Raw genomic sequence first — 27,138 nt, forward strand, 5'->3', positions numbered from 1 at the left:
TCACAATTTAGCAGCTTCTAACTTGATTCCTATGACGGTTAGGAGATTCGCTTAAACGTCAAAATGTATCTCGTAATATTGACTTTCTTTTAACCGAACACAATTTTTTATTACAAATTGCAGGTACATGAGATATTTGATCGGAAATAGAGCGGTGCAGAGTAAACAAGTTTTATTAAATATGTCAAAATTTGACATCTCCTAACTTGGATACAGATTCTTATGACAGCTAGAAATTTCGTTCATTTCTCATAAACATATACAAACATAGTAAGTGCCAAGTGTCAGACCTAAACTCCCCAGTTATTCCCCTGATGAATATTTTCCCCCAGGAGAAATCCCCCGAAAAAAAATATACCTAAGAAACACCCCAAAGAAAAAAAAAAGGTTTTATTTTTTGGGGAAAATTCCCTAATCTGGCAACCCTGGAAAAACAAAATAGGAAAAATATTTACCTTTTAAGCTTGGTTCACATGAATCCGGAGCAATTCGCAGGAACGCGCACATTTTTGGAATCCTCATTAAATTTCTTATCCAATAACCTAAAAAAAAATCACAAAATTTGGTACAGTCAGGGAGAAAAGTGCTGCCAAAGTTTGAACTGGCAGAAACACAGTTTGAAAAGACAGTCAGCGACAAAATCGTCTGTTAAACTCACTTGGAGTGAGAAAATAACAGTTTTATCCACATTTTTGGAATCCTTATTAAGTTTCCTATCTACTAACCTAAAAAACACTAAAAAATCGAGTATAGTCAGTTAGAAAAACAGTATCAAAGTTTGAACTGCCAGAAACACAGTTTGAAAGGACAGTCAGAGACAAAATCGCCTGTAAAACCCACTTGGAATGAGAAAATGACAGTTTCAAGCACATTTTTGGAATCCTCGTTAAATTTCCTATTCAGTTACTTGGAAAAACCGTATAAAATGTGGTACAGTCTGGGAGAAAAGCAGTGTCAAATTTTGAACTAAAAGAAACACGGTTCGGAAGGACAGTCAGGGACAAAATCGCTGGTGAAACCCACTTCTAGTAAGAAAATGTTTGATTTAAGTACATTTTTGGAATCCTCATTAAATTTCCTATTCGATAGCCAAAAAAAAAACAAAAAACATATCGGTACAGTCATGGTGAAAAATGGTGTCAAAGTTTGAATTGTTAGAAACACAGTTTGAAAGGACAGTCAAGGACAAAATCGCCTGTAAAACCCACTTGGAATGAGAAAATGACAGTTTTAAGCACATTTTTGGAATCCTCATTAAATTTCCTATCCACTAACCTAAAAAAACACTACCAAATTGAGTACAGTCAGAGAGAAAAACAGTGTCAAAGTTTGAACTAACAGAAACACAGTTTGAAAGGACAGTCAAGGACAAAATCGCCTGTAAAACCCATTTGTGGTGTGAAAATTACAGTTTTAAGCACATTTTTGGAATCCTTATTAAATTTCCTATCCAATATAGTCTAAAAAAACTCTAAAAAATCGAGTAGTGTCAAAATTTGAACTGTTAGAAACACAGTTTGAAAGGACAGTAAAGGACAAAATCGCCTGTAAAACCCACTTGGAATGAGAAAATGACAGTTTTAAGCCCATTTTTGGAATCCTTATTAAATTTCCTATCCAATAGCCTAAAAAAATATCACTAAATTCGGTACAGTCAGGGAGAAAAGTGCTGCCAAAGTTTGAAAACACAGTCAGCGACAAAATCGTCTGTTAAACTCACTTGGAGTGAGAAAATGACAGTTTTAAGCACATTTTTGGAATCCTAATTAAATTTCCTATCTACTAACCTAAAAAAACACTACCAAATTGAGTACAGTCAGAGAGAAAAACAGTGTCAAAGTTTGAACTAACAGAAACACAGTTTGAAAGGACAGTCAAGGACAAAATCGCCTGTAAAACCCATTTGTGGTGTGAAAATTACAGTTTTAAGCACATTTTTGGAATCCTCATTAAATTTCCTATCCATTAACCTAAAAAAACACTACCAAATTGAGTACAGTCAGAGAGAAAAACAGTGTCAAAGTTTGAACTAACAGAAACACAGTTTGAAAGGACAGTCAAGTACAAAATCGCCTGTAAAACCCATTTGTGGTGTGAAAATGACAGTTTTAAGCACATTTTTGGAATCCTAATTAAATTTCCTATCTACTAACCTAAAAAAACACTACCAAATTGAGTACAGTCAGAGAGAAAAACAGTGTCAAAGTTTGAACTAACAGAAACACAGTTTGAAAGGACAGTCAAGGACAAAATCGCCTGTAAAACCCATTTGTGGTGTGAAAATTACAGTTTTAAGCACATTTTTGGAATCCTCATTAAATTTCCTATCCAATAGTCTAAAAAAACACTAAAAAATCGAGTATAGTCAGTTAGAAAAACAGTGTCAAAATTTGAACTGCTAGAAACACAGTTTGAAAGGACAGTAAAGGACAAAATCGCCTGTAAAACCCACTTGTAGAGTGAAAATGACAGTTTTAAGCACATTTTTTGAATCCTTATTAAATTTCCTATCCAATAGCGTAAAAAAATATCACTAAATTCGGTACAGTCAGGGAGAAAAGTGCTGCCAAAGTTTGAAAACACAGTCAGCGACAAAATCGTCTGTTAAACTCACTTGGAGTGAGAAAATGACAGTTTTAAGCACATTTTTGGAATCCTCATTAAATTTCCTATCCAATAGTCTAAAAAAACACTAAAAAATCGAGTATAGTCAGTTAGAAAAACAGTGTCAAAATTTGAACTGCTAGAAACACAGTTTGAAAGGACAGTAAAGGACAAAATCGCCTGTAAAACCCACTTGTAGAGTGAAAATGACAGTTTTAAGCACATTTTTTGAATCCTTATTAAATTTCCTATCCAATAGCGTAAAAAAATATCACTAAATTCGGTACAGTCAGGGAGAAAAGTGCTGCCAAAGTTTGAAAACACAGTCAGCGACAAAATCGTCTGTTAAACTCACTTGGAGTGAGAAAATGACAGTTTTAAGCACATTTTTGGAATCCTAATTAAATTTCCTATCTACTAACCTAAAAAAACACTACCAAATTGAGTACAGTCAGAGAGAAAAACAGTGTCAAAGTTTGAACTAACAGAAACACAGTTTGAAAGGACAGTCAAGGACAAAATCGCCTGTAAAACCCATTTGTGGTGTGAAAATTACAGTTTTAAGCACATTTTTGGAATCCTCATTAAATTTCCTATCCATTAACCTAAAAAAACACTACCAAATTGAGTACAGTCAGAGAGAAAAACAGTGTCAAAGTTTGAACTAACAGAAACACAGTTTGAAAGGACAGTCAAGTACAAAATCGCCTGTAAAACCCATTTGTGGTGTGAAAATGACAGTTTTAAGCACATTTTTGGAATCCTAATTAAATTTCCTATCTACTAACCTAAAAAAACACTACCAAATTGAGTACAGTCAGAGAGAAAAACAGTGTCAAAGTTTGAACTAACAGAAACACAGTTTGAAAGGACAGTCAAGGACAAAATCGCCTGTAAAACCCATTTGTGGTGTGAAAATTACAGTTTTAAGCACATTTTTGGAATCCTCATTAAATTTCCTATCCATTGACCTAAAAGAACACTACCAAATTGAGTACAGTCAGAGAGAAAAACAGTGTCAAAATTTGAACTGCTAGAAACACAGTTTGAAAGGACAGTAAAGGACAAAATCGCCTGTAAAGCCCACTTGTAGTGTGAAAATGACAGTTTTAAGCCCATTTTTGGAATCCTTATTAAATTTCCTATCCAATAGCCTAAAAAAATATCACTAAATTCGATACAGTCAGGGAGAAAAGTGCTGCCAAAGTTTGAAAACACAGTCAGCGACAAAATCGTCTGTTAAACTCACTTGGAGTGAGAAAATGACAGTTTTAAGCACATTTTTGGAATCCTCATTAAATTTCCTATCTACTAACCTAAAAAAACACTACCAAATTGAGTACAGTCAGAGAGAAAAACAGTGTCAAAGTTTGAACTAACAGAAACACAGTTTGAAAGGACAGTCAAGTACAAAATCGCCTGTAAAACCCATTTGTGGTGTGAAAATGACACTTTTAAGCACATTTTTGGAATCCTCATTAAATTTCCTATCCAATAGTCTAAAAAAACACTAAAAAATCGAGTATAGTCAGTTAGAAAAACAGTGTCAAAATTTGAACTGCTAGAAACACAGTTTGAAAGGACAGTAAAGGACAAAATCGCCTGTGTCACTCGTCACATGTGAACGACAAGTAGTTTTCCGTGCGTAAAAAGCATTCATTCCGCACGTTCCGCTATAATTCCGGATACATGAGAACCGAGCTTTAGGCAGCTATTGTCAAACTGTTGAGTACAAAAAGGTACAATTGACGGACTGTGCAGTACAATAAACAATGTTTACGAAAAATTGCGAAACAAGTCACTTTTGGGATAAAAATTTAATAATTTAGACAAAAAGCACAGACAGGACAAATGAACACAAAATTCTAAAAAAAGATAGCTTTGGCTACTCATCTGATATCTCTCTCTTATAATAGAATTGAAAAACAATAGTAAAAATTGTACTTATATTTGTAGTAGTGTATAATTTTTGCTATAACTATGCATCAAATCAATAATAAAATATAAGTGGTAGAATACATTTTTGAAATTTTGTATTCTGACCTTAAATAGCAACAGTAGGTTCAACAACAAAACAATTTCTGTAGAATAACTCTTAGACGAAATTTTCACTTGATTATACTTTATTGTTTAACGTTGGGATGCAATTTGCAGGGGCGGCGCTTCGCCCCAAGTGTCGATCAGAATTTCAGATTAGTCGGTACTTGCTCAACGTTTACTTTGAATGAAATGTCGTTAGTTTCGCTTTTTCCTCCTTCTGCCATTGTTGTTAGGCTAAGTGGAAGAAAATTACTTTCAATTTAAAGCATACACTTAGTCTAGTAATTTATGGGAATTTTAATTAAACAGGCAGTATACAGAGTGTCCAATTCTAAGAAAGGAAAATCAAATAAAGTTCTAAAATAGATATTGCATTTAGTTCATGTTGGTATGTAACAATTGTAGCTGACCTTATTTACTAGCAAAATACTCTATTTGTTGTAGACTCTAATGTTTGTAGACCTAGTAAACTGGAAAAATAATTATCCTGTACTTAATGGAAAAATAGTATGTTGCTAAAGACAATTAATCATTATTAGTTTAGAAATTACCGGTACACTAAACTTTTCCATCATAAAGGTGCAGCTAATCAATGAGTTTAATCAATTACATGCACTTCTAGAAGAAAAAATACACTTCTGGTGTCTATGCTACGATATAATTATTGAAACATGTAACAAAAAAGCTGGACAATATTAATCACCGGCATGTTTTCCTGATAGGATAATTAATAAAGTCGCAATTAGGTTCTTGCTATTGATTTGTAACTCTTTGAACAATTAATTATTCTAGTTTACAGTAAAGCTTTTCTGTACTTCATTAATTTAGTGGATAGTGTTATGTAAGTATGAAACTTCTTCAGCTTTTTTCTCTCATTAAGTAATATACAGGGTGATTCCACAAAAAGTGACACAATTTTCGAATTGAAATTTCTCAAAAACTGAAAAAGTTAGAAAATTCGCTCAACCGACATTTTGTAACATTTTTTATCCTCTTTCTAATGACATTTAAAAAATCTAGATTGGAGTGCAAATTACAGCTTCACAAGGCTTCAAACCTGGCAACAACGCTGCAAACTCACAAAAAGTGACACAATTTTCGAATTGAAATTTCTCAAAAACTGAAAAAGTTAGAAAATTCGCTCAACCGACATTTTGTAACATTTTTTATCCTCTTTCTAATGACATTTAAAAAATCTAGATTGGAGTGCAAATTACAGCTTCACAAGGCTTCAAACCTGGCAACAACGCTGCAAACTCACAAAAAGTGACACAATTTTCGAATTGAAATTTCTCAAAAACTGAAAAAGTTAGAAAATTCGCTCAACCGACATTTTGTAACATTTTTTATCCTCTTTCTAATGACATTTAAAAAATCTAGATTGGAGTGCAAATTACAGCTTCACAAGGCTTCAAACCTGGCAACAACGCTGCAAACTCACAAAAAGTGACACAATTTTCGAATTGAAATTTCTCAAAAACTGAAAAAGTTAGAAAATTCGCTCAACCGACATTTTGTAACATTTTTTATCCTCTTTCTAATGACATTTAAAAAATCTAGATTGGAGTGCAAATTACAGCTTCACAAGGCTTCAAACCTGGCAACAACGCTGCAAACTCACAAAAAGTGACACAATTTTCGAATTGAAATTTCTCAAAAACTGAAAAAGTTAGAAAATTCGCTCAACCGACATTTTGTAATATTTTTTATCCTCTTTCTAATGATATTAAAAAAATGGAGATTGGAGTGAAAATTACAGCTTCACAAGGCTTCAAACTCACAAAAAGTGACACAATTTTCGAATTGAAATTTCTCAAAAACTGAAAAAGTTAGAAAATTCGCTCAACCGACATTTTGTAACATTTTTTATCCTCTTTCTAATGATATTTAAAAAATCTAGATTGGAGTGCAAATTACAACTTCACAAGGCTTCAAACTTAGCAACAACGCTTTCAACTCACAAGAAGTGACACAATTTTTAAATTAAAATTTCTCAAAAACTGAAAAAGTTAGACAGTTTGTTCAAACGCCATATTGTGACATTTTCTATCTTCTTCCCAATGACATATAGAAAATGTAGATTGGAGTAAAAATTACAACTTCACAAGGCTTCAAACCTGGCAACAACGCTGCAAACTCACAAAAAGTGACTCAATTTTCGAATTGAAATTTCTGAAAAACTGAAAAAGTTAGAAAATTTGCTCAACCGAAATTTTGTAACATTTTTCATCCTCTTTCTAATGATATTCAAAAAATCTAGATTGGAGTGCAAATTACAGCTTCACAAGGCTTCAAACTTAGCAACAACGCTGCAAACTCACAAAAAGTGACACAATTTTAGAATTGAAATTTCTCAAAAACTGAAAAAGTTAGAAAATAAAAAAAAATTTTGTTAATGTGTGTTGATAGGAAATAACCTGTCAGTTAGTTAAAATTAAGTTAAAGTAATTTTTTTATTTTCGTTTTTTCAGTAAAACTTTGACACCCTGTATCTTCGTTATTGTTCACATTTCGAAAAAATTCTATTTAACATTGAACCTTATTTTTTGAAGGTGAAAGGAAAGCCCCAACTTTGGAATCACCCTGTATTTTGATGAGCTGTTGACTAAAATGAATACAACGTAGTTTAGAGACAATTTTTTATTCCTTTACCCATTATACAACGTAATAGTTATATTCCTACATAAATGATAGTTTTGATATCGTTATTGTTATGTTAACATGATTCGTTGAAAATATTAGACATCTACATGAAAACCTACACGCCCAACTTGTGGAATCGCTATTATGTAAATTTGAAAGTAGATGAATCGTTTCAAAGGAAAACGTTGAATTTGATATTACTCTCGTACAAAAACAAATTCATTGTAGTGGTTCCATCTGTTTTCTTCCGCATCCACTCCAGGTTTGAGTTCGGTACTACCTCCAGCAGTTCCGGAACCGCAACTGCCAGCCTGAAAACATTTCCGTTTGCTTTAAGTTTACTGAAGAGAAACTGAAATACCAATTTGAATCCTTGTTCCACTAGCATATCGAAGGCCTGTTCTAGAAAAGTGTGCTTTAGGAAGAATCTGGATGTGTAGCGTTCCGATTGACCGTGGTCCGGATCTCGGCTTTCGTTTAGAGTTTCGCCGAAAACTTCACGACAAAGAGCCACTCGTCCGCTAACTAGAATTTTGGATAGTTTTCGGAATTTTACGTCCGCTAATCCATCTTTGCCGAACTGGAAGCTTCCTCTGTATCCCACCGTTATTACACCTAAAAAAAAAATAAACATTTCGTACTTTTTTAAAGTTATTTACGTAGCAAGTAGCATATAACTATTAGTACAGGTTAATATTTGTTAATACAAGTGCATTAATAATATAATATTTTATCTACGACAAGCATAGTAATGGGTGATTACACTAAAATAAGAGGAATAATAAATGACATAGCAAGTCAAGAAAAAGTGCATTAATTCCGCATTAAAAAAGTAAAAGTAAAATCACTCATAAACATAAAGCTAAAGTTAGACTAAAAAAATGACTAATTTCTTTGTTAATCACTCAATCATTCAAACAGATTCTTTTGCTCTTCTTTTCTGATAGAATTTAGTTCTTCTTTCAACATTTCTGGCCAATTAGTCCATTCTTTTTTGACGCTGATAAACCTTAATCTCTAAAAAATGTTCATGGCATCTGAAATTATTCAGTCAGTCTTCTCTCAAAAATTCATCAGCCAATTCAGTCATTTGAACAGATTCTTCTGCTCTTCTTTTCTGGTACTGATATAACTTTATGCTTTTTTTAAATATGTTTGGCTTTTAAAATCAATCACTAATTCTTCTTTCTAAATTTCTGGGCAATTAGTTAGCTCTTCTTTTTGGACGGTGGTAGATTTAATTTTTTTGACTGTTAAAGTGGAAGAACAATTTCAACACCCTGTAAGGTTTTATCAAATATGGGGCTAGTCCTGAAAAATACTCAGATTATATTTATAGCAGATAATGTTGAACATACAACGGCATTTGAATAATGCCTGCTAATATGGCTTAATTCAAGATTGAACAGTGTTATATCCATTTTCCGGAAAAATCAATATTTCTTCGGACACATTCCGTTAATTAAGAAACGCCCAAAAACTTTCCCAGGTAATACCTTAGACAACCAGTTACTATGTAAGAAAAAAGTTAAAGTGACTGTAATTTAATACTATTCTTTTTTTGCACATGTTCTTGTTTCACTTTGTCTCTAGCCACCCTGTATGGTCTTATTGGTCATGGAGTTGCTGTAAAAATTATGTAGTAGAAAATTTTGGATCACCCAACTAAAATGACACAAAAATGCTGCTGCCAAAGCTTAATTCTTTAATTTTTTTCAGATAAATCAATATTTCTAGAGACATGGGAGGTTAATTTGGAGACCCCCAAATAGGTCCCGAGATATTGATCTAAATAACACTTCCTTATGTTAAAAGAAATTGGGGACTACTTGAAAATTTCCCATTTTTGCACGCACTCTTTCACACCTTGTATAAGGCACTTAGAGTGCATTAAAGTAAAAGTTTTTTACATCAGTAAAAAGCTTATAAATCAAGCCTAATGACAGTCCAAACCGTATTAAAATCTGTTGATTTGTTTCGAAATGGCGAAGTTTTAAACATGATCCCAGAAATCACTGTCCCCATTGACATGGCGAGCAGTTTATATTTCAAAATCTCTTTCAAACTTTCTGTGAAATTAGTCAACCAAATCATTTGAACAGATTCTTTTGATTTTCTTTTCTGACGTTGATAGTATTCATTTTTGTAATTTGGATTTTAACATGATATAGGCAATAATGTCCCTTAGGGATCATCATTAGAACACACTTGATTGAACTTCTCTGTAGTTATTTTAGTCAGTTTATCATTTATAAATATATCCACACCGGCTACATACTGTATAATATATTTTAGTACTAATGATAAATTTGTCAACAAAACAACAAAGTTTTTAAAATTTTAATTCCTAAAATAGTGGAATCGATTCTAAAATTCCATATTTTTACATTACCTATATTGAGTATAATACGCAGTGATTGAGGTGAGGAGTTTTAAAACACGTTGTAACAAATTTATATTGACATAAGTAATACATCAAATGATTTTATGGTAGTGACATATTTAATAAATCAGGGTAAAAGCTGTTTTCACCTTTGAAAGACCATGACATAAACTGTACAGGCTGAAACCGCCTTTTCTTAGAATTTCCCACCAACGACAGATTAACGACCCTGAAGTTTAATTTCCCTAACAACGATAGCTTAATTTGTATTCCATTATCGCGAATTCTGTTCTACTGAAGTGTAGGTACGGATGTTGGAACTAATTTTGTTATATTGCACCTATTTGAAGTTGATCGAACTTGTGGAAACTATCATTAATTTATATACAGGGTGGTCCAGTTTTAAGTGTCAATAATTCACCATTTGATAGCTAATCAAAAAATAAGTTGACTTGCATTATGTCATTTTTCTGAAAATCGTTTCCTAAGGAAGATACAGTCCTCCAAATTTCCAGTTAAAAAATCGTTTTGTAGTTTAAAACTGAACATTCAAGACTTGTGAAAGTCCAAATTTGTACTGAATAATCTAAAAACTTTTTTACTAATAGGAATGGTCTTATGATTCGCTTTCTCAGACTGCCATCCTGGTTGAGTGTCTGAAACTGGCATTCAAGAACTAAAAAAGTCCGGAAATCAAGACAAAGATTGTATTGTGCATGAAACTCATTTTTTACTACTAAAAATAATATAAAAGTTGACTTTTAATGCTAGAACTGACTTTACTAGGACTAAAGAGAGTCCAAAAGTATATTTTCAAGACTTTAATTGGTGTACAACTCAATTTTCTGGACTGGACAACAAGTCTAGAAGGAAATTAAATTATCGGACTATTTTATTTCTAAAAATTAGTTCTCAAGACTATTATTGTAGCATTTGGTACCAAACTTTTTTTACTTTTATTACCTACTGAAGAAACTTGACTTTTGGAAATAACTCGATTTTTCAGTCTTAAAAAGCACTAAAAACAGTCTGAATTTCTTAGAGGTGCTACAATTTATTGCACCTATGAGTGTAGAAGTCAATTTAATAGTGAAGAAGCTTGAAATAACATTTTCAAGACTATGGTCAGTGGACAAACAGGCTTTTAGGCCTGATAAGTCAAAAACTTTGTAAAGATAGTCTTGAAACTCGATTTGAGGCACTGAAAACAGCCTTAAAACACTAAAACCAGTCTAGTTTATTAAGAAATACCCGAATTTTTAGCACTGAGGTGTCTAGAAGTCGATTTAATAGTGACAAAGCTTGGAATGCCATTTGAAGTCTATGAAGAATGTAAAAAATGTTTTTTAAGTTTGCTATGTCAATAACTTGGTGAAGATAGTCTTGAAACTCGATTTTCCAAGCTGAAAGCAGTTTTGAAGCACTAAAAGTAGTCCAGAATTCGAAGAAAATGAAAAGCAAAGTAAAAAGCACGAAAAGTTCGTTTTCAAGACAATTTTCATGAATCTAATGTCAATGTCCTGCATCTAAGACTATTTTCAAGACTAAAATATTGAAATTTGTCTTCAAATGATGAAAACTCACTTCAAATGCAAATTTTATGCTTCTGATGTCACTTTTCATTAGTTCAGTCACATTTTGGGGTTCAAGTCAATTTTTAAGGTTTAAATGTATGAATTTGTAGTAACAAATTCTTGAAAAAGTAGTTTTTATGTCTACAAGTCAATTTTTAGTATTAAAGTCTCTCGATTTGCATGAAAACTGGTTACAAACACAATTTTTAAGCTTCTGAAATGTTTATCTTTTCTAATTCAATTTTCAAAACTAAAGTCTTTTAGTTTGTCTGGAAACTATGAAAATTGGCTACAATAATATTTTTTAAACTTCGTAAGTGAATTTTCCGTTTCCAAGACAATTTTTAAGTTGGGTTGGGTTAGTTTTGGGTCTAAACACAGTAATTTAAAAAATGTAACTAGGGCTTTACCCGTCAGTTTAACGACTTTTGCCCGCCCAAACTTTAACGATACCATTAATCTTCTTTGTCCTGGACATGTCCAATCCTACAGTGACACAGGCCGATCGAAATGACGATGTTATAATTTCACTGGCTATTTGTATGGTGATTTTCAAACTTATGGAAAGTTTGAAAACCGCTTAACCGATTAGGTAAAGTCACCTGGTGGTTTGATCCGATTCTCGCTCGTGATGGCCTCCACCAGTCCTTGCAACAACAGTTTTTCAGCTTCGTTTTTCAGTCTTTCTTTCTCGCGGAAGCAATAGGGCAAGATAATGGTGCCATCCCTTAAAAAATCCAGCACGTATCTGGAACAATACAAGAAAAAAGTTCAATGCAAATTACCGAGGGAGACAACGAAAAAAAAAATGATTTCGCGTTAAGTGGGATTCTTAAAATCAACATCACCCAACACTCTGTCTCACCCTTGTTGTAGCTCGTTATCACCCTTTTTGCTGAATAACAATTACGGCCTCCCCGTGTCGCAAAACACATTGTTCTTCCAGCTGCTGTACAAGTTTTGAAAAGATGGTAAATGAATGTCGTTGACTTAATGAGGACCCTGGATTAGGTCTGTTTATTCAACGAAAAGATGACAATGCAGTTATATAAAAATAAGTGTGTTTTAACAGAAATTGTACTTACAAATTTTCAATTGTCAGTTATAATAGTTAAACTGTCTTTATGATTTTAGTTTACCTAAAAAAATGGCGGAGAAAAAAAAATGAAAACCACAACAGTTTTGGGCCCATTGTTGTTTTTACTATACATCAATGATATGGTAGGGGTGGCTCATAAATGTAAGATTGTTATGTTCGCGGACGATACAATGCTGTATATGGTGGGCAAAGATTTGACTGAAATGCAAGTTGAAATGAATCACGAACTTAACAATTTATTTAGCTGGCTCTGTGATAATAAATTAAGTCTTAATACTAATAAATCTAAATATTGCTTATTTGCGAAAAAACTAAAGTTGAGTTCAGTGAATATTAATAACATTAAAATCATCGTAATGGAGAAAAAATTACTTATGACAAAGAGATTAAATATCTCGGGGTAATATTAGATTGCAATCTAAATTTTCATGCACACGCAGACTATGTTATGAGAAAATTTTCAAAAAAAGGTGGGTTTTTAACTAGAGTAAGTAAGCCACTGTTACTACAAACAAGATTGTTAGTTTACAACGCCATTGCAGTACCCCACTTGCAGTTCTGTTCAACTTTGCTATATAATTTGCCCCAATATAGGATAAACCAGTTAGAGAAAATCCAAAATAGAGCCTTAAGAGTGATTTTGAAATGTAGCTATTAGACACCTATTACATATATGTTGAAAGTTTTAAATGTTGTGTGTCAGTCAAAAAATCATGTTTAATGTTAATTTGTTTGTATTTAAACTAAAACATAACCTTTTACCTCAATATATCTGTGATAATTTTAAACTTTTTAAGGATGTACATAATTACAGCACTAGAAATTGTACAGATTTTATTTTGTTAAATAGATGCAACACCATGCAGATGTTAAACTCGGTATTATACAGGGGATTGATCGAGTTTAATAAACTACCTGTGAATGTGAAAAACTGCAGCAACTTGAATGAGTTCAAATACCACCTAAAAAAATATATTTTATCCGGATGATTGTATAGTAATTAGTGTTTCTTTGTTCTTTTATTTTATAACTCATTGTTTTGATCGTAACATGTAATTACCCGTTGAGTATTAAACTGTTTCTTATTTAAAATCTTATATAGGTAGTATTTATAACTTATATTTGTATATTGGATGTAGCACTTATGCTAAATAAATACACTATTATTATTAACACAAATAAAATTGTACGTAAAATGCTCTGGAAAATTGAATGTAAAACTATTGATAATAGTAAATTATGTTACTAGGAGGAGAAAGAGAGGATTATAATGCTGAGCTTGGTAGACTATCAACAATTCAACAATTTAAGTGCCAAGAACAAGTCCAAATACTAGTATTTATGGTTTATTAGATATTTGCTAAAAACCAAATAATTTAACAATTTTATGTTAACATTCATAAACTGTCTTTCGCTTAATGGAAAATGGAAATTAAAGTTTGAACGTCATTTTTCTTTTTGGATTCAAAGTCAACGAAATCGGTCACCCGGATTTATACATAAAAATGATTAATGTGAATGGTATTGATTGACTCAATTTACAATGAAAATTACAAATACTGCATTTAGGGCAGTTTTGATACCGTTTTTCTCCCTGGCTGTACCAAATTTTGTAGTGTTTTTTAATGTTATTGGATAGGAAATTTAATGAAGATTCCAAAAATGTGCTTTAAACAGTCAATTTCCCACTCAAAGTGGGCTTTATACTTGCAAAAAGTGTTCTTGCAATGTTCGAGACAAAATGTGGTACTAAGGTTTATGACAGTTATTTTGACAGTGGTTATGTGACTGCTTAGCTAACTTTTCCTCCAAAAACCACGTGATATCTGTCACTAATATCAAAACTGTCATAATTTGCAAGAATTACAGTTTAACACAGATTTCTTACAGTTTTCGAAACAAGACGTGTTTCTGAGATTTATTACAGTTATTTGGACAATTGACAGTTTGTCAATGTAAATCACAAAATGTTTAAATAATAATATTTTCAGATTTGCGTCAAAAACATTTGTCATAAAAATAAAGAAAAGTGACAAAAAGCTAAAAATTATATTTTTTTTAAAAAAGCTACTAGTTCATAAAAAATTTATAACATTCGAACTCATTTGGTACAAGAATTACTTTGCTCGAAAAGTTTTACTTTATTTATTTTATTATTAAAATATTTAAAACAAGAAATAACAAAACAAATCAGCTTTTTATTCAGGATTTGATTTTGACAATAGTGACTGGAAATTACTTTAATCAAACTAATGACCGCATTGACAAGAAAGTGAATTTCAATTAGACCCATAAATTTATTGGTAAAATTGGAATTTACTGGCAAAAAAATAAGATTTCCTGCCACACAAAATTTATTTTTTTTCTATTTTACTTACCTTACCGATAATTACCGGTCACAATAAAGTTACGTCCATCATTATTTCTCTTTTTACCTATTCTGTTATTTGTAGGGTTCACAAAAGAATTATAACAGTGAAACTAGAATCACCCAACCAAGAAAAATAATCCATTTATTAAATGTCGACTATTTAAAAAATGCATAATTCTTGGTAATAAACTCATCAGATAAGTCAGAATTTCCATTATAGAAGAATATAGTCCATCGTAAATAATTAATAATCACTGGAACTTTATTAATGGTTTTCCAATATGTAATCTTCTCTTAATATCTGCCATGAATTGGTGTTCCCCTCTTAATACGTTTTCATTAGAAGAAATTGTACTGTTTCAGTTATATGTCCGGTTTTTAATTTTTTTTATTACTGGGATTTTTGTACAAAAATTTTAAACTTAAATTAAGAAAAAACTGTTATTAAAAGTGTCCATAGTAGGTTTTGTATGGTTATTCATTTTTGAATAACACAAACCAAATATTACTGGTCAATGTGAATATAAATTACTATGGTAATTACTACAATTTACCTTTAAATGAAGTGATTTACTTTAAATCATTTTGAATGAAATATTCACCCAAAAATTTCGATGTTGCTTTAGGGAAATTTATTCAAATAAAAGTGACAATTTACAACTAAAAATAGTTTACAAAATTGTAGGGTTTTGCTAGGAGAGAAAATGTGTGAAAATGAAAAACGTGTGACATGGAAATCAGAACAAAATCTAACGTCACATAGGCAAACGATATACAGTAACAGCTTGCAATTTCAAACAGTGACACTTTTATTTGCGAGGCATTATTCAAATGTATTCCCTCTTCAGTTGCGAAACACAGGTGCAATGTTTGAAATTGGAAAACTGGGGCGTAAAAGGAGGCGTCACAAAATATTCAGTTTCTGATATTTTGGGACAAAACGTTCGACCTTTATTGACTAAGTAACCAAACTTAAGCTAGATACGAATAATTTGATTTAAGTTTCGCTCAACAAAATAAAACGAACAGGATTATCTACGCCATAGAACGAGCTTTAATTTAACGTTCAATTTTAGCTCCACGTGTTAACTTTACGTGAATTAAACCGAGTTAAATTTATTTTAACATTAAACATTGCTCTATTGTACAGGATGAACCACGATCAACCTGAAATTATAGGTAAATTCCAAAAAAATACACTATTATAATACAGGGTGGTCCAGTTTTAAATGTCAATAATTCACCAATCCATAGCCAATTAAAAAATAAGTTGACATTCATTATAACATTTTCCTGAAAAGTGCTTCCTAAGGAAAATACAGTCCTTCAAATTTCTGTTTAAAAAATCGTTTTTTTTTTTGTCATAACTGTCAGACCGTTGGAGCAATATTGATCAAATTTGGAACAAGCACTTTATTACACGTTATTACGGTCAAAGACTCAAATCTAACGCAACCCAACTTAAAAATTGTCTTGGAAACGGAAAATTTACTTAAGAAGTTTAAAAAATATTATTGTAGCCAGTTTTCATAGTTTCCAGACAAACTAAAAGACTTTAGTTTTGAAAATTGACTTTTCATGCAAATCGAGAGACTTTAATACCGAAAATTGACTTGTAGACATAAAAACTACTTTTTCAAGAATTTGTTACTTCAAATTCATACATTTAAACCTTAAAAATTGACTTGAACCCCAAAATGTAACTGAACTAATGAAAAGTGACATCAGAAGCTTAAAATTTGCATTTGAAGTAAGTTTTCATAATTTGAAGACAAATTTCAATATTTTAGTCTTGAAAATAGTCTTAGATGCAGGACATTGATATTAGATTCATGAAAATTGTCTTGCAAACTAACTTTTCGTGCTTTTTACTTTGCTTTTGATTTTCTTCGAATTCTGGACTATTTTTTGTGCTTCAAAACTGCTTTCAGCTTGGAAAATCGAGTTTCAAGACTATCTTCACCAAGTTATTGACATAGCAAACTTAAAAAATTTTTACATTCTTCATAGACTTAAAATGGCATTCGAAGCTTTGTCACTATTAAATCGACTTCTAGACACCTCAGTGCTAAAAATTCGGGTATTTCTTAATAAACTAGACTGTTTTTAGTGTTTTAAGGCTGTTTTCAGTGCCTCAAATCGAGTTTCAAGACTATCTTTACAAAGTTTTTGACTTATCAGGCCTAAAAGCCAGTCTGTCCGCTGACCATAGTCTTGAAAATGTTATTTCAAGCTTCTTCACTATTAAATTGACTTCTACACTCATAGGTGCAATAAATTGTAGCACCTCTAAGAAATTCAGACTGTTTTTAGTGCTTTTTAAGACTGAAAAATCGAGTTTAAGACTATTTCCAAAAGTCAAGTTTCTTCAGTAATAAAAGTAAAAAATTTTGGTACCAAATGCTGCAATAATAGTCTTGAGAACTAATTTTTAGAAATAAAATAGTTCGAAAATTTAATTTACTTCTGGACTTGTTGTCCAGTCCAGAAAATTCAGTTGTACACCAACTAAAGTCTTGAAAATATACTTTTGGACTCTCTTTAGTCCTAGTAAGGTCCGTTCTAGCATTAAAAGTCAACTTTTATACTATTTTTAGTAGTAAAAAATGAGTTTCATGCACAATACAATCTTTGTCTTGATTTCCGGACTTTTTTTAGTTCTGAATGCCAGTTTCAGACACTCAACCAGGATGGCAGTCTGAGAAAGCGAATCATGAGACCATTCCTAGTAGTAAAAAAGTTTTTAGACTATTCAGTACAAATTTGGACTTTCACAAGTCTTGAATGTTCAGTTTTAAACTATAAAACGATTTTTTAAATGGAAATTTGGAGGACTGTATCTTCCTTAGGAAACGTTTTTCAGAAAAATGACACAATGCAAGTCAACTTATTTTTTGATTGGCTATCAGATGGTGAATTATTGACACTTAAAACTGGACCACCCTGTATAATCACAGAATTGACAAACTTTTTAACACCCAGTATAAAAGAGTACCTATTGTTTACCATCCTGGTATAACATTAACATTTTGAATGCATACTACATTAAGCAGCAATCTATAAAACTGCAATAAAATATTTGATGTGAACTGTGTAAGACATGCATAGCGTGTAATGGAAAAACATGAGCTGCAGGTATATGGAACATCCATTACTGTAACGGTCACTAACGTGGAAATAGATTTTATGTTCGAGACATTATCTTCGTTGACTCTATTTTTTTAATAGAAAAATGGCTGAAAGACGTATGTTGTAAAAGAAAATTGCACAGCATCAATCGTTCGCTTTAATATATTTCCAGACATTCTAGCTCGAGGACGTGGTGTCAAGATAATCTCGAAGAATAATACGCTGGGGGCGTTGCATTTTGGTTTTATTCCAGATTGAGTATCTAGAATCTCGGTTTTATATTCAGAGTAACGAACAAGACTTGCTAGAGTAATAATCATTTTGTAAATCTTAGAAGCTGTTGTGATTCTGTTGATCATACAATTTTGGGTTGTTATTCCAAGTTTCATAGACAACAACCTTTTACTAAGCAACTTTTGAGGTTTCTTACAAGGAAAAACTTAAAACATAGATCTTTTAAAGCTGTTTTCTCTATTGACTACCGGAGTGACATATCATGGACTCGTTGAAGTTTAAACCGTTCCCCGAAGAACACTCGAAAGTTTTTCCATTGAAATTCAACATAATATATTACAAACATGATGTAATGCGTTTTTTTCCCTCTCACCGCTTCCATCCATCATGTCTGGTCCCGAAAGGCCCTTTCAACCAAAACTCACTTTAAGTCAAGGGCCAGCTTCGTTGCGTACGTTTTAAATCGATAGGGATGCCCAAACTGGTGAATGATCTTTTTTTGTTGACACTCTTATGAAAATAGGGAAATGTGTCAAAGATTGCACCGATGTAATTAAGGTGACCCTAAGGTTCACTTAGGCTAAGATGTGATTTGACAGTGACAGATCATCAGTGCAAAACGTCACAGTCAAATTATAACCTAGCCTAGGATGACCTTAAATATGGTGCAATCAGCCCTGACAATAAGGTCCGGACTTCCAGAAATTTTGCTTTTTGTAAATAATAAAAGCAACCAATTTTTGACTATTGATTTGATTTACGGAAAAACATTTGACAGATTTTTTTGCTTTTTTCTTCTTTTTGTGCTTAATTTAGTTTTTTGTTCTTATTTGCTGCTATTTTTTGTATGGTTTTATTTTGTATAGTTGAATTTACAATTGCATCTCATCTATGGCAAAATGTGTAAAGTATCAATTTACAAGTTTAAACTGACCAAATAATTTCCAAATGCTCCGAAGTAGTCTAAAAAAATGTAAGAACATTCCAAAACATTATAGAAGCTCCAAAACCTTGCAAAAGCTTACAAAATAGCCTAGAAGCTTCCAAAAGCTGTTAGAACAGTCTAAAAGCTTCCAAATGCTTTTCAACTTATCTACAGAAGTTCTCAAAAGGTTTCAAGACAGTCTAAAAGCTTCCCTATGATTTTAGAGCAGTTTAACAGCTTACAAAAGTTTCTAGAAGTGTCTACAAGGTTGCAAATGCCTTAAAAGCAGTCCATGCTCGTTAAACTGTTCAAACGCTTTCCAAATGCTCATAAAGCAGTCTAAGAAGGTTTTAAAACAGTACAGAAATTCAAAAATGCTTCTCAAGCAGTCGAAAGCCTTTGAAAACAATCTAGAAGCTTCCAAAAACTTTTAGAACACTCTAAAGGCATTCAAATGATCTTCCACTAGTCTAGATACTCTTAAAAAATTTTAAGGTAGTGAAGCATATGTAAGTATGCTTCTAAAGCAGTTTAAAAGATTCTATAAGTTTCTAGAACCGTGCATAAGTTTTCAAATGCTTGCAACTCTCCAGAAACCTTCCAAATGCTCCTAAAGTAGTCTAAAAAGATTTCAAAATACTACAGAAACTCAAAAATGCTTCTAAAGCAGTCAAAAGCCTTCCAAAAGCTTTTAGAACAGTCTAGAAGCTCTCAAGACAGTCTAGAAGTATCCGTATGCTTTTAAAGCAGTTTAAAAGCTTCCAAAAGTTACTAGAACCGTCTACAAGGTTTCAAATGCCTCAAAAGCAGTCCAGAACCTTCAATGCTTGTTAAACTCTCCAAAGAAACCTTCCAAATGCTCCTAAAGTAGTCTAAAAATATTTCAAAATACTACAGAAACTCAAAAATGCTTCTAAAGCAGTCAAAAGCCTTCTAAAAGCTTTTAGAACAGTCTAGAAGCTCTCAAGACAGTCTAGAAGTATCCGTATGCTTTTAAAGCTGTTTAAAAGCTTCCAAAAGTTACTAGAACCGTCTACAAGGTTTCAAATGCCTCAAAAGTAGTCCAGAACCTTCAATGCTTGTTAAACTCTCCAGAAACCTTCCAAATGCTCCTAAAGAAGTCTAAAAAGATTTCAAAATACTGCAGAAACTCAAAAATGCTTCTAACGCAGTCAAAAGCCTTCCAAAAGCTTTTAGAACAGTCTAGAAGCTCTCAAAACTTTTCAAGACAGTCTAGAAGTTTCCGTATGCTTTTAGAGCAGTTTAAAATCTTCCAAAAGTTACTAGAACCGTCTACAAGGTTTCAAATGCCTCAAAAGCAGTCCAGAACCTTCAATGCTTGTTAAACTCTCCAAAGAAACCTTCCAAATGCTCCTAAAGTAGTCTAAAAAGATTTCAAAATACTACAGAAACTCAAAAATGCTTCTAAAGCAGTCAAAAGCCTTCCAAAAGCTTTTGGAACAGTCTAGAAGCTCTCAAAACATTCCAAGACAGTCTAGAAGTTTCCGTATGCTTTTAGAGCAGTTTAAAATCTTCCAAAAGTTACTAGAACCGTCTACAAGATTTCAAATTCCTCACAAGCAGTCCAGAACCTTCAATGCTTGTTAAACTAACCAGAAACCTTCCAAATGCTCCTAAAGTAGTCTAAAAATATTTCAAAATACTACAGAAACTCAAAAATGCTTCTAAAGCAGTCAAAAGCTTTTAGAACAGTCTAGAAGCTCTCAAAACATTTCAAGACAGTCTAGAAGTTTCCGTATTCATTTAGAGCAGTTTAAAAGGTTCCAAAAGTTACTAGAACCGTCTACAAGGTTTCAAATGCTTCAAAAGCAGTCCAGAACCTTCAATGCTTGTTAAACTCTCCAGAAACCTTCCAAATGCTCCTAAAGTAGTCTAAAAAGATTTCAAAATACTACAGAAACTCAAAAATGCTTCTAAAGCAGTCAAAAGCCTTCCAAAAGCTTTTAGAACAGTCTAGAAGCTCTCAAAACATTTCAAGACAGTCTAGAAGTTTCCGTATGCTTTTAGAGCAGTTTAAAAGCTTCCAAAAGTTACTAGAACCGTCTACAAGGTTTCAAATGCCTCAAAAGCAGTCCAGAACCTTCAATGCTTGTTAAACTATCCAGAAACCTTCCAAATGCTCCTAAAGTAGTCTAAAAAGATTTCAAAATACTACAGAAACTCAAAAATGCTTCTAAAGCAGTCAAAAGCCTTCCAAAAGCTTTTAGAACAGTCTAGAAGCTCTCAAAACATTCCAAGACAGTCTAGAAGTTTCCGTATGCTTTTAGAGCAGTTTAAAATCTTCCAAAAGTTACTAGAACCGTCTACAAGGTTTCAAATGCCTCAAAAGCAGTCCAGAACCTTCAATGCTTGTTAAACTCTCCAAAGAAACCTTCCAAATGCTCCTAAAGTAGTCTAAAAAGATTTCAAAATACTACAGAAACTCAAAAATGCTTCTAAAGCAGTCAAAAGCCTTCTAAAAGCTTTTAGAACAGTCTAGAAGCTCTCAAGTCAGTCTAGAAGTTTCCGTATGCTTTTAGAGCCGTTTAAAAGCTTCCAAAAGTTACTAGGTACCGTCTACAAGGTTTCAAATGCATTAAAAGCAGTCCATAACCTTAGTAACTAGTCTAAATATTTCAAAACAATCTAGAAGCTTTCAAAAACTTTAAGAACAGTCTTAAAAATTTGAAATGCTATTCAAATAGTCTAGAAGCTCCCAAATGATATCAAAACAGTTTCAGAAGCTTCCAGAACCCTCTAAGAATTTCCAAATGCCTCTGAAGCATTCCAGGACCTTCAATATGCTGTTTAATCTGTCCAAAAACCTTCCAGATGCTCCTAAGGTAATTCAAAAAAATTTAGAAAGATTTTTTCTAAATTCTTCTCTTTTTTTTTTTTTTCTAGAACTTGAACTTAAAAAAAGTAAAAAAGAGTTTTGTGTTTTTTTAAAGCTTTTTTACAGATTTTCATGCTTTTTGAGCGAATTTTATTTGCCTTTTAATCCGGATTCCACTGATGAATATGATAAAATAATGTATTACGACAAGTCTTGTACCTTCTACGTAGTTTTTACGTTAGTTTTCAGCTGAAAGCTGCTTTTTTTGACCAATTACAAACTACTCGTGTAGATTAGAAAACATGACAAATAAAGCAATCTGCTCGTTTCTAAAAAATTCTACATTCCTGTTATCCAATTTATAAAAAGAACCATTATTTCCTAGCGATTCCCAAAAGGTGTAACGTGATGTTACGAGCCCATTTGTCTTTAAATAGATCTGGGTTGATGTGTTATCAAGCCCGCTTTCAATCGTAATGATTTTGCGATCGTTGTTTTTCTTGTTCCGCACCCAATTTCAGACACGTGCTGTTACTTTATGTAGATCAATGAAAATAATGTTAAAACGACTGCAATGTTTTTTAAAATTATGTAAAAGACGAAAATTACCGATCAAATGACGGTAACAATCATGTTTGCATTGTTAACGTGACGATTTCCTTGCTCTGCCCACCAATTTCCGTTATTATGGCTGACGAAAGTGCCGTGCAATTATCCGATCCGGTCGCTGTTTGTTTTCCGTGTTTGTGCAGAAAGTAATTTTCTTTACAATGGAAGTAAACAGGATTATTTTCCATGCAAACGCTTTTATATTTTCACGTATTTGTTTGCTTGCGAAGCTCTTTCTGTAATGAATTAGGTTCAATTTAAGAGAGTTGTTGCTTTTTTCATCGAAATATTTTAAATTAAAGTTCCCACAGTATATTTTCAACAAGTTGGTTATTATTCGTAAATCATATGAGTGATGGTCATCAAGTAAACAGCAACTGTGTAGAGTGAATAACAAAATTGGGATGATTGATTGGCCTAGTTACACCATTAAAAAATTTAAAAACCACCTGGAATGAGTATCTTATTTGATAGTCGTCGAGAAACCTTTTGAGAACCATAATAGAAGTTTCATATACATAACGTTGTTTTGAAAACTAAAAGTTTACGAAACAACAACTTTGAAATTTTAGCTGCTCCCCTTAAGGGCAATGGAGTGTGGTTAGACTAGAGGGAATTCACACTCATTACCCCAAATTTTAGAGAATATGGCTCCAGTAAACTACTTGAATTTTCTGTGCATACTTAACCGACAAAGCATACATGCATAATTTAATTTAAATTTCCAACTTTACTTTAGTAATTTTGAACGTCCTTATTAATTTGAGTTTCTTCAACTTTTCATAGTTTTACGGTCTTAAAGGCAGTTCTTAATTCAAATATTGAATTTGGTTATTAAACCTTTAATACTATACAGGGTGGTCCAGTTTTAGGTGTCAATAATTCACCATTTGATAGCTAATCAAAAAATAAGTTGACTTGCATTATGTCATTTTTCTGAAAAACGTTTCCTAAGGAAGATACAGTCCTCCAAATTTCAATTTAAAAAGTCGCTTTATAGTTTAAAACTGAACATTCAAGACTTGTGAAAGTCCACATTTGTACTGAATAGTCTAAAAACTTGCATTTTACTATTAGGAATGGTCTTATGATTCGCTTTCTCAGACTGCCATCCTGGTTGAGTGTCTGAAACTGGCATTCAAGAACTAAAAAAAGTCCGGAAATCAAGACAAAGATTGTATTGTACATGAAACTCATTTTTTACTACTAAAAATAATATAAAAGTTGACTTTTAATGCTAGAACTGACTTTACTAGGACTAAAGAGAGTCCAAAAGTATATTTTCAAGACTTTAATTGGTGTACAACTGAATTTTCTGGACTGGACAACAAGTCTAGAAGTAAATTAAATTTTCGGACTATTTTATTTCTAAAAATTAGTTCTCAAGACTATTATTGTAGCATTTGGTACCAACATTTTTTACTTTTATTACTGAAGAAACTTGACTTTTGGAAATAGTCTTAAATACGATTTTTCAGTCTTAAAAAGCACTAAAAACAGTCTGAATTTCTTAGAGATGCTACAATTTATTGCACCTATGAGTGTAGAAGTCAATTTAATAGTGAAGAAGCTTGAAATAACATTTTCAAGACTATGGTCAGTGGACAAACTAGCTTTTAGGCCTGATAAGTCAAAAACTTTGTAAAGATGGCACTGAAAACAGCCTCAAAACACTAAAAACAGTCTAGTTTATTAAGAAATACCCGAATTTTTAGCACTGAGGTGTCTAGAAGTCGATTTAATAGTGACAAAGCTTGGAATGCCATTTTAAGTCTATGAAGAATGCAAAAATTGTTTTTTAAGTTTGCTATCAATAACTTGGTAAAGATAGTCTTGAAACTCGATTTTCCAAGCTGAAAGCAGTTTTGAAGCACTAAAAATAGTCCAGAATTCGAAGAAAATGAAAAGCAAAGTAAAAAGCACGAAAAGTTCGTTTTCAAGACAATTTTCATAAATCTAATGTTAATGTTCTGCATCTAAGACTATTTTCAAGACTAAAATATTGAAATTTGTCTTCAAATTATGAAAACTCACTTCAAATGCAAATTTTAAGCTTCTGATGTCACTTTTCATTAGTTCAGTCACATTTTGGGCTTCAAGTCAATTTTTAAGGTTTAAATGTATGAATTTGTAGTAACAAATTCTTGAAAAAGTAGTTTTTATGTCTACAAGTAAATTTTTAGTATTAAAGTCTCTCGATTTGCATGAAAACTAGTTACAATCACAATTTTTAAGCTTCTGAAATGTTTATCTTTTCTAATTCAATTTTCAAAATTAAAGTCTTTTAGTTTGTCTGGAAACTATGAAAACTGGCTACAATAATATTTTTTAAACTTCTTAAGTGAATTTTCCGTTTCCAAGACAATTTTTAAGTTGGGTTGGGTTAGTTTTGGGTCTTTGACCGTAATAACGTGTAATAAAGTGCTTGCTCCAAAATTTGATCAATATTGCTCCAACGGTCTGACAGTTATGACAAAAAAAAAACGATTTTTTTAAACAGAAATTTGAAGGACTGTATTTTCCTTAGGAAGCACTTTTCAGGAAAATGACATAATGAATGTCAACTTATTTTTTAATTGGCTATGGATTGGTGGATTGGCTCTTATTTCAGTTTCTAGCACTGAACATTTTTTTAGAGTCTTTTAAAATCCAAGCAACACTAAAAATGGTTTACTAAAGTTGTATGTCAAACTTATGACGTGTTATTTAAGTAGTCAATATGACACACTTAATGTTAATAGTGTTTTCCATTGGCTGGTTAGGGCTGTTTTTACGTACAAATTTTAGGCAATTAGCCAGCACTGTCACTTAAACACATTCTTCTATTCCTTTCTTCAAAATTTCTGCCAGCATCTTTCTTCTCTTGAAAATTTTAGACAAAGTTTCATAGTATGAGTTTTTGAATATCCTTCTCTCGTTCCAAAAATGTAAATTCAATCCTTTATATAGATTTTATGGTAAACTATTATAAAACCCTTTTAAGGTTTGGCTCTGGCTTGGAAACATATTGAGCACGTTAACGACAAAATCGAATAAGCTATTTCGGGCATCAGGTGCACAATTGCCGGAATTATGTTACAAGCTGACAGTTCTTTAATGAACACTTTGATAAATAGACTATATTACAAACGTAAAATGTAAATCTAGTAAATTTGTTATCGCTAAAAGCCTGTAATTATATCACGAACACTGTTGCTTTGTCGCTTTCGAACGCTTTATTAATAAAGGCAGAATTTATCAATTTGCTCTCACACATTTAAGGACGTACGGAATTTTAACATTAAATTGCCGAAAATTGTCCCATAAAATGCCTGCTAAAATGAATGGGATTTTCACTTTATTTTAAAAGTTGCGACAGGGACAATCTCGACGAAAAAAAACTTCTCGAAAAACTCCATTTTACTGGGAGTTACTTTTCAACGTTGATAAAATGGGGAGAAGTTAAGAAAGGCCACGTGTTGCCAACATTAATAATGTTTCTTGAAGTTTTGTTTTTATGGAAAGGTGTTATTTTTATTACTTTATTTCTGGTGTATTAGGGTAGGTCAGGAAGTATTTCTAATGCTGGAACACAAACATGGAAACCTGGAAAAATTTGGAATTTCAGTTCTGATTTCTTGTCAGATTGTTTGCACTAAAATAATGAAGCATAATTTATATTTTATACAACCAACACTTTATAAAAATAGAAACTTACTGTATTTATAATAAATAGTTTATAATCATGGTTTGTTTTGATTAATTATTTTACTTAAAACAAAATAAAGTAGGAAAAAACTTAAATCTGAATAACTTTGAAAGTTACACTATGACGTAAAAATATCATGGTTTTGTATCAATTGATATTGAACAATTGTGTATAACCTTTCATCAATCAATATATTTATTCATATCCAATTAAACATTTTCACTGCCTTTTTAATGGAAAATTGGTCAGTTTGACCTAATTTTATAAAGGACCCGTAAACGCCAGACTATAAATAAACTTAAATTAAAGTACCCATCGACCCTAAAGATAACGAATTGACGTTGTCGAGAGAAACAATTTCCTAGCAAAATTTTAGTTAAATTGGCTCTCATCAATCAACAGAAAAGCTGCTGAAACGCTTTTTTCCAACAACTGCTAATGCTTTTAAGGAACGAGGTTACTTTTAGAGCTAGAGCATAAAAAATATACATTTTAGAGCGATTGTTGACAATTTATAACGCTGACATAAATTGAAAAAAAAATGTAAAAGGGCGTGTTAGGATACATACTTTTATCAGATTTGTCAAGTTCATCACCCATAAAAAAGGAAACTTATCAAACACTTTTGAGTTGTTAGTAAAGTTGTATTTTTTTTTGTTAACTTTCTTAATATTTGGCAGTTTTTTCTTTAGAGAGTGGTCATCACCTACTATTCTGGTGGCTGATTTTCATTGAAGTTTAGTGCTTTTTAGAACTATTAGGAAATGTTTTTTACATTCACATACTAATTATTGTTTGAGTTTTTGAGACACAATAATAATTGCAAATACTTTTATGTATATTGCAAATAGTGATTTATCAATTTTACAAATTGAATAAATGTCATATAACATAACCTACCAAAATTGGGTTATTGAATGTGCAAAAATTCCAAAATTCGTAAAAAGTTGAAATCAATTTCACAAATTTTCGTTTTTTTTTACCGAAATATTCGTTTATGAGA

At 32.0% G+C, this 27,138-nt stretch overlaps 1 protein-coding gene across 1 annotated transcript in view; it reads right to left on the reverse strand.

Moving 5' to 3' along the window:
- Positions 1-7,269: 7,269 nt before the first annotated feature.
- Positions 7,270-27,138, reverse strand: part of Ktl (BTB/POZ domain-containing protein Ktl) — a 29,586-nt gene continuing 9,717 nt past the window's right edge. The window contains exons 2-4 of the mRNA XM_081985878.1: positions 11,847-11,992; positions 7,649-7,902; positions 7,270-7,598 (exon numbers count right to left, since the gene is read on the reverse strand). Of these exons, the coding sequence (XP_081842004.1) occupies positions 7,485-7,598; positions 7,649-7,902; positions 11,847-11,992 (514 nt within the window). The 3' untranslated portion in view covers positions 7,270-7,484. The remainder of the gene's footprint in view (positions 7,599-7,648; positions 7,903-11,846; positions 11,993-27,138) is intronic.

The sequence above is a fragment of the Ips typographus genome, linkage group LG1, assembly GCF_016097725.1.
Source record: "Ips typographus isolate SLU linkage group LG1, UJ_Ityp_2.0, whole genome shotgun sequence".
NCBI classification, from domain to species: Eukaryota; Metazoa; Arthropoda; class Insecta; order Coleoptera; family Curculionidae; genus Ips; species Ips typographus.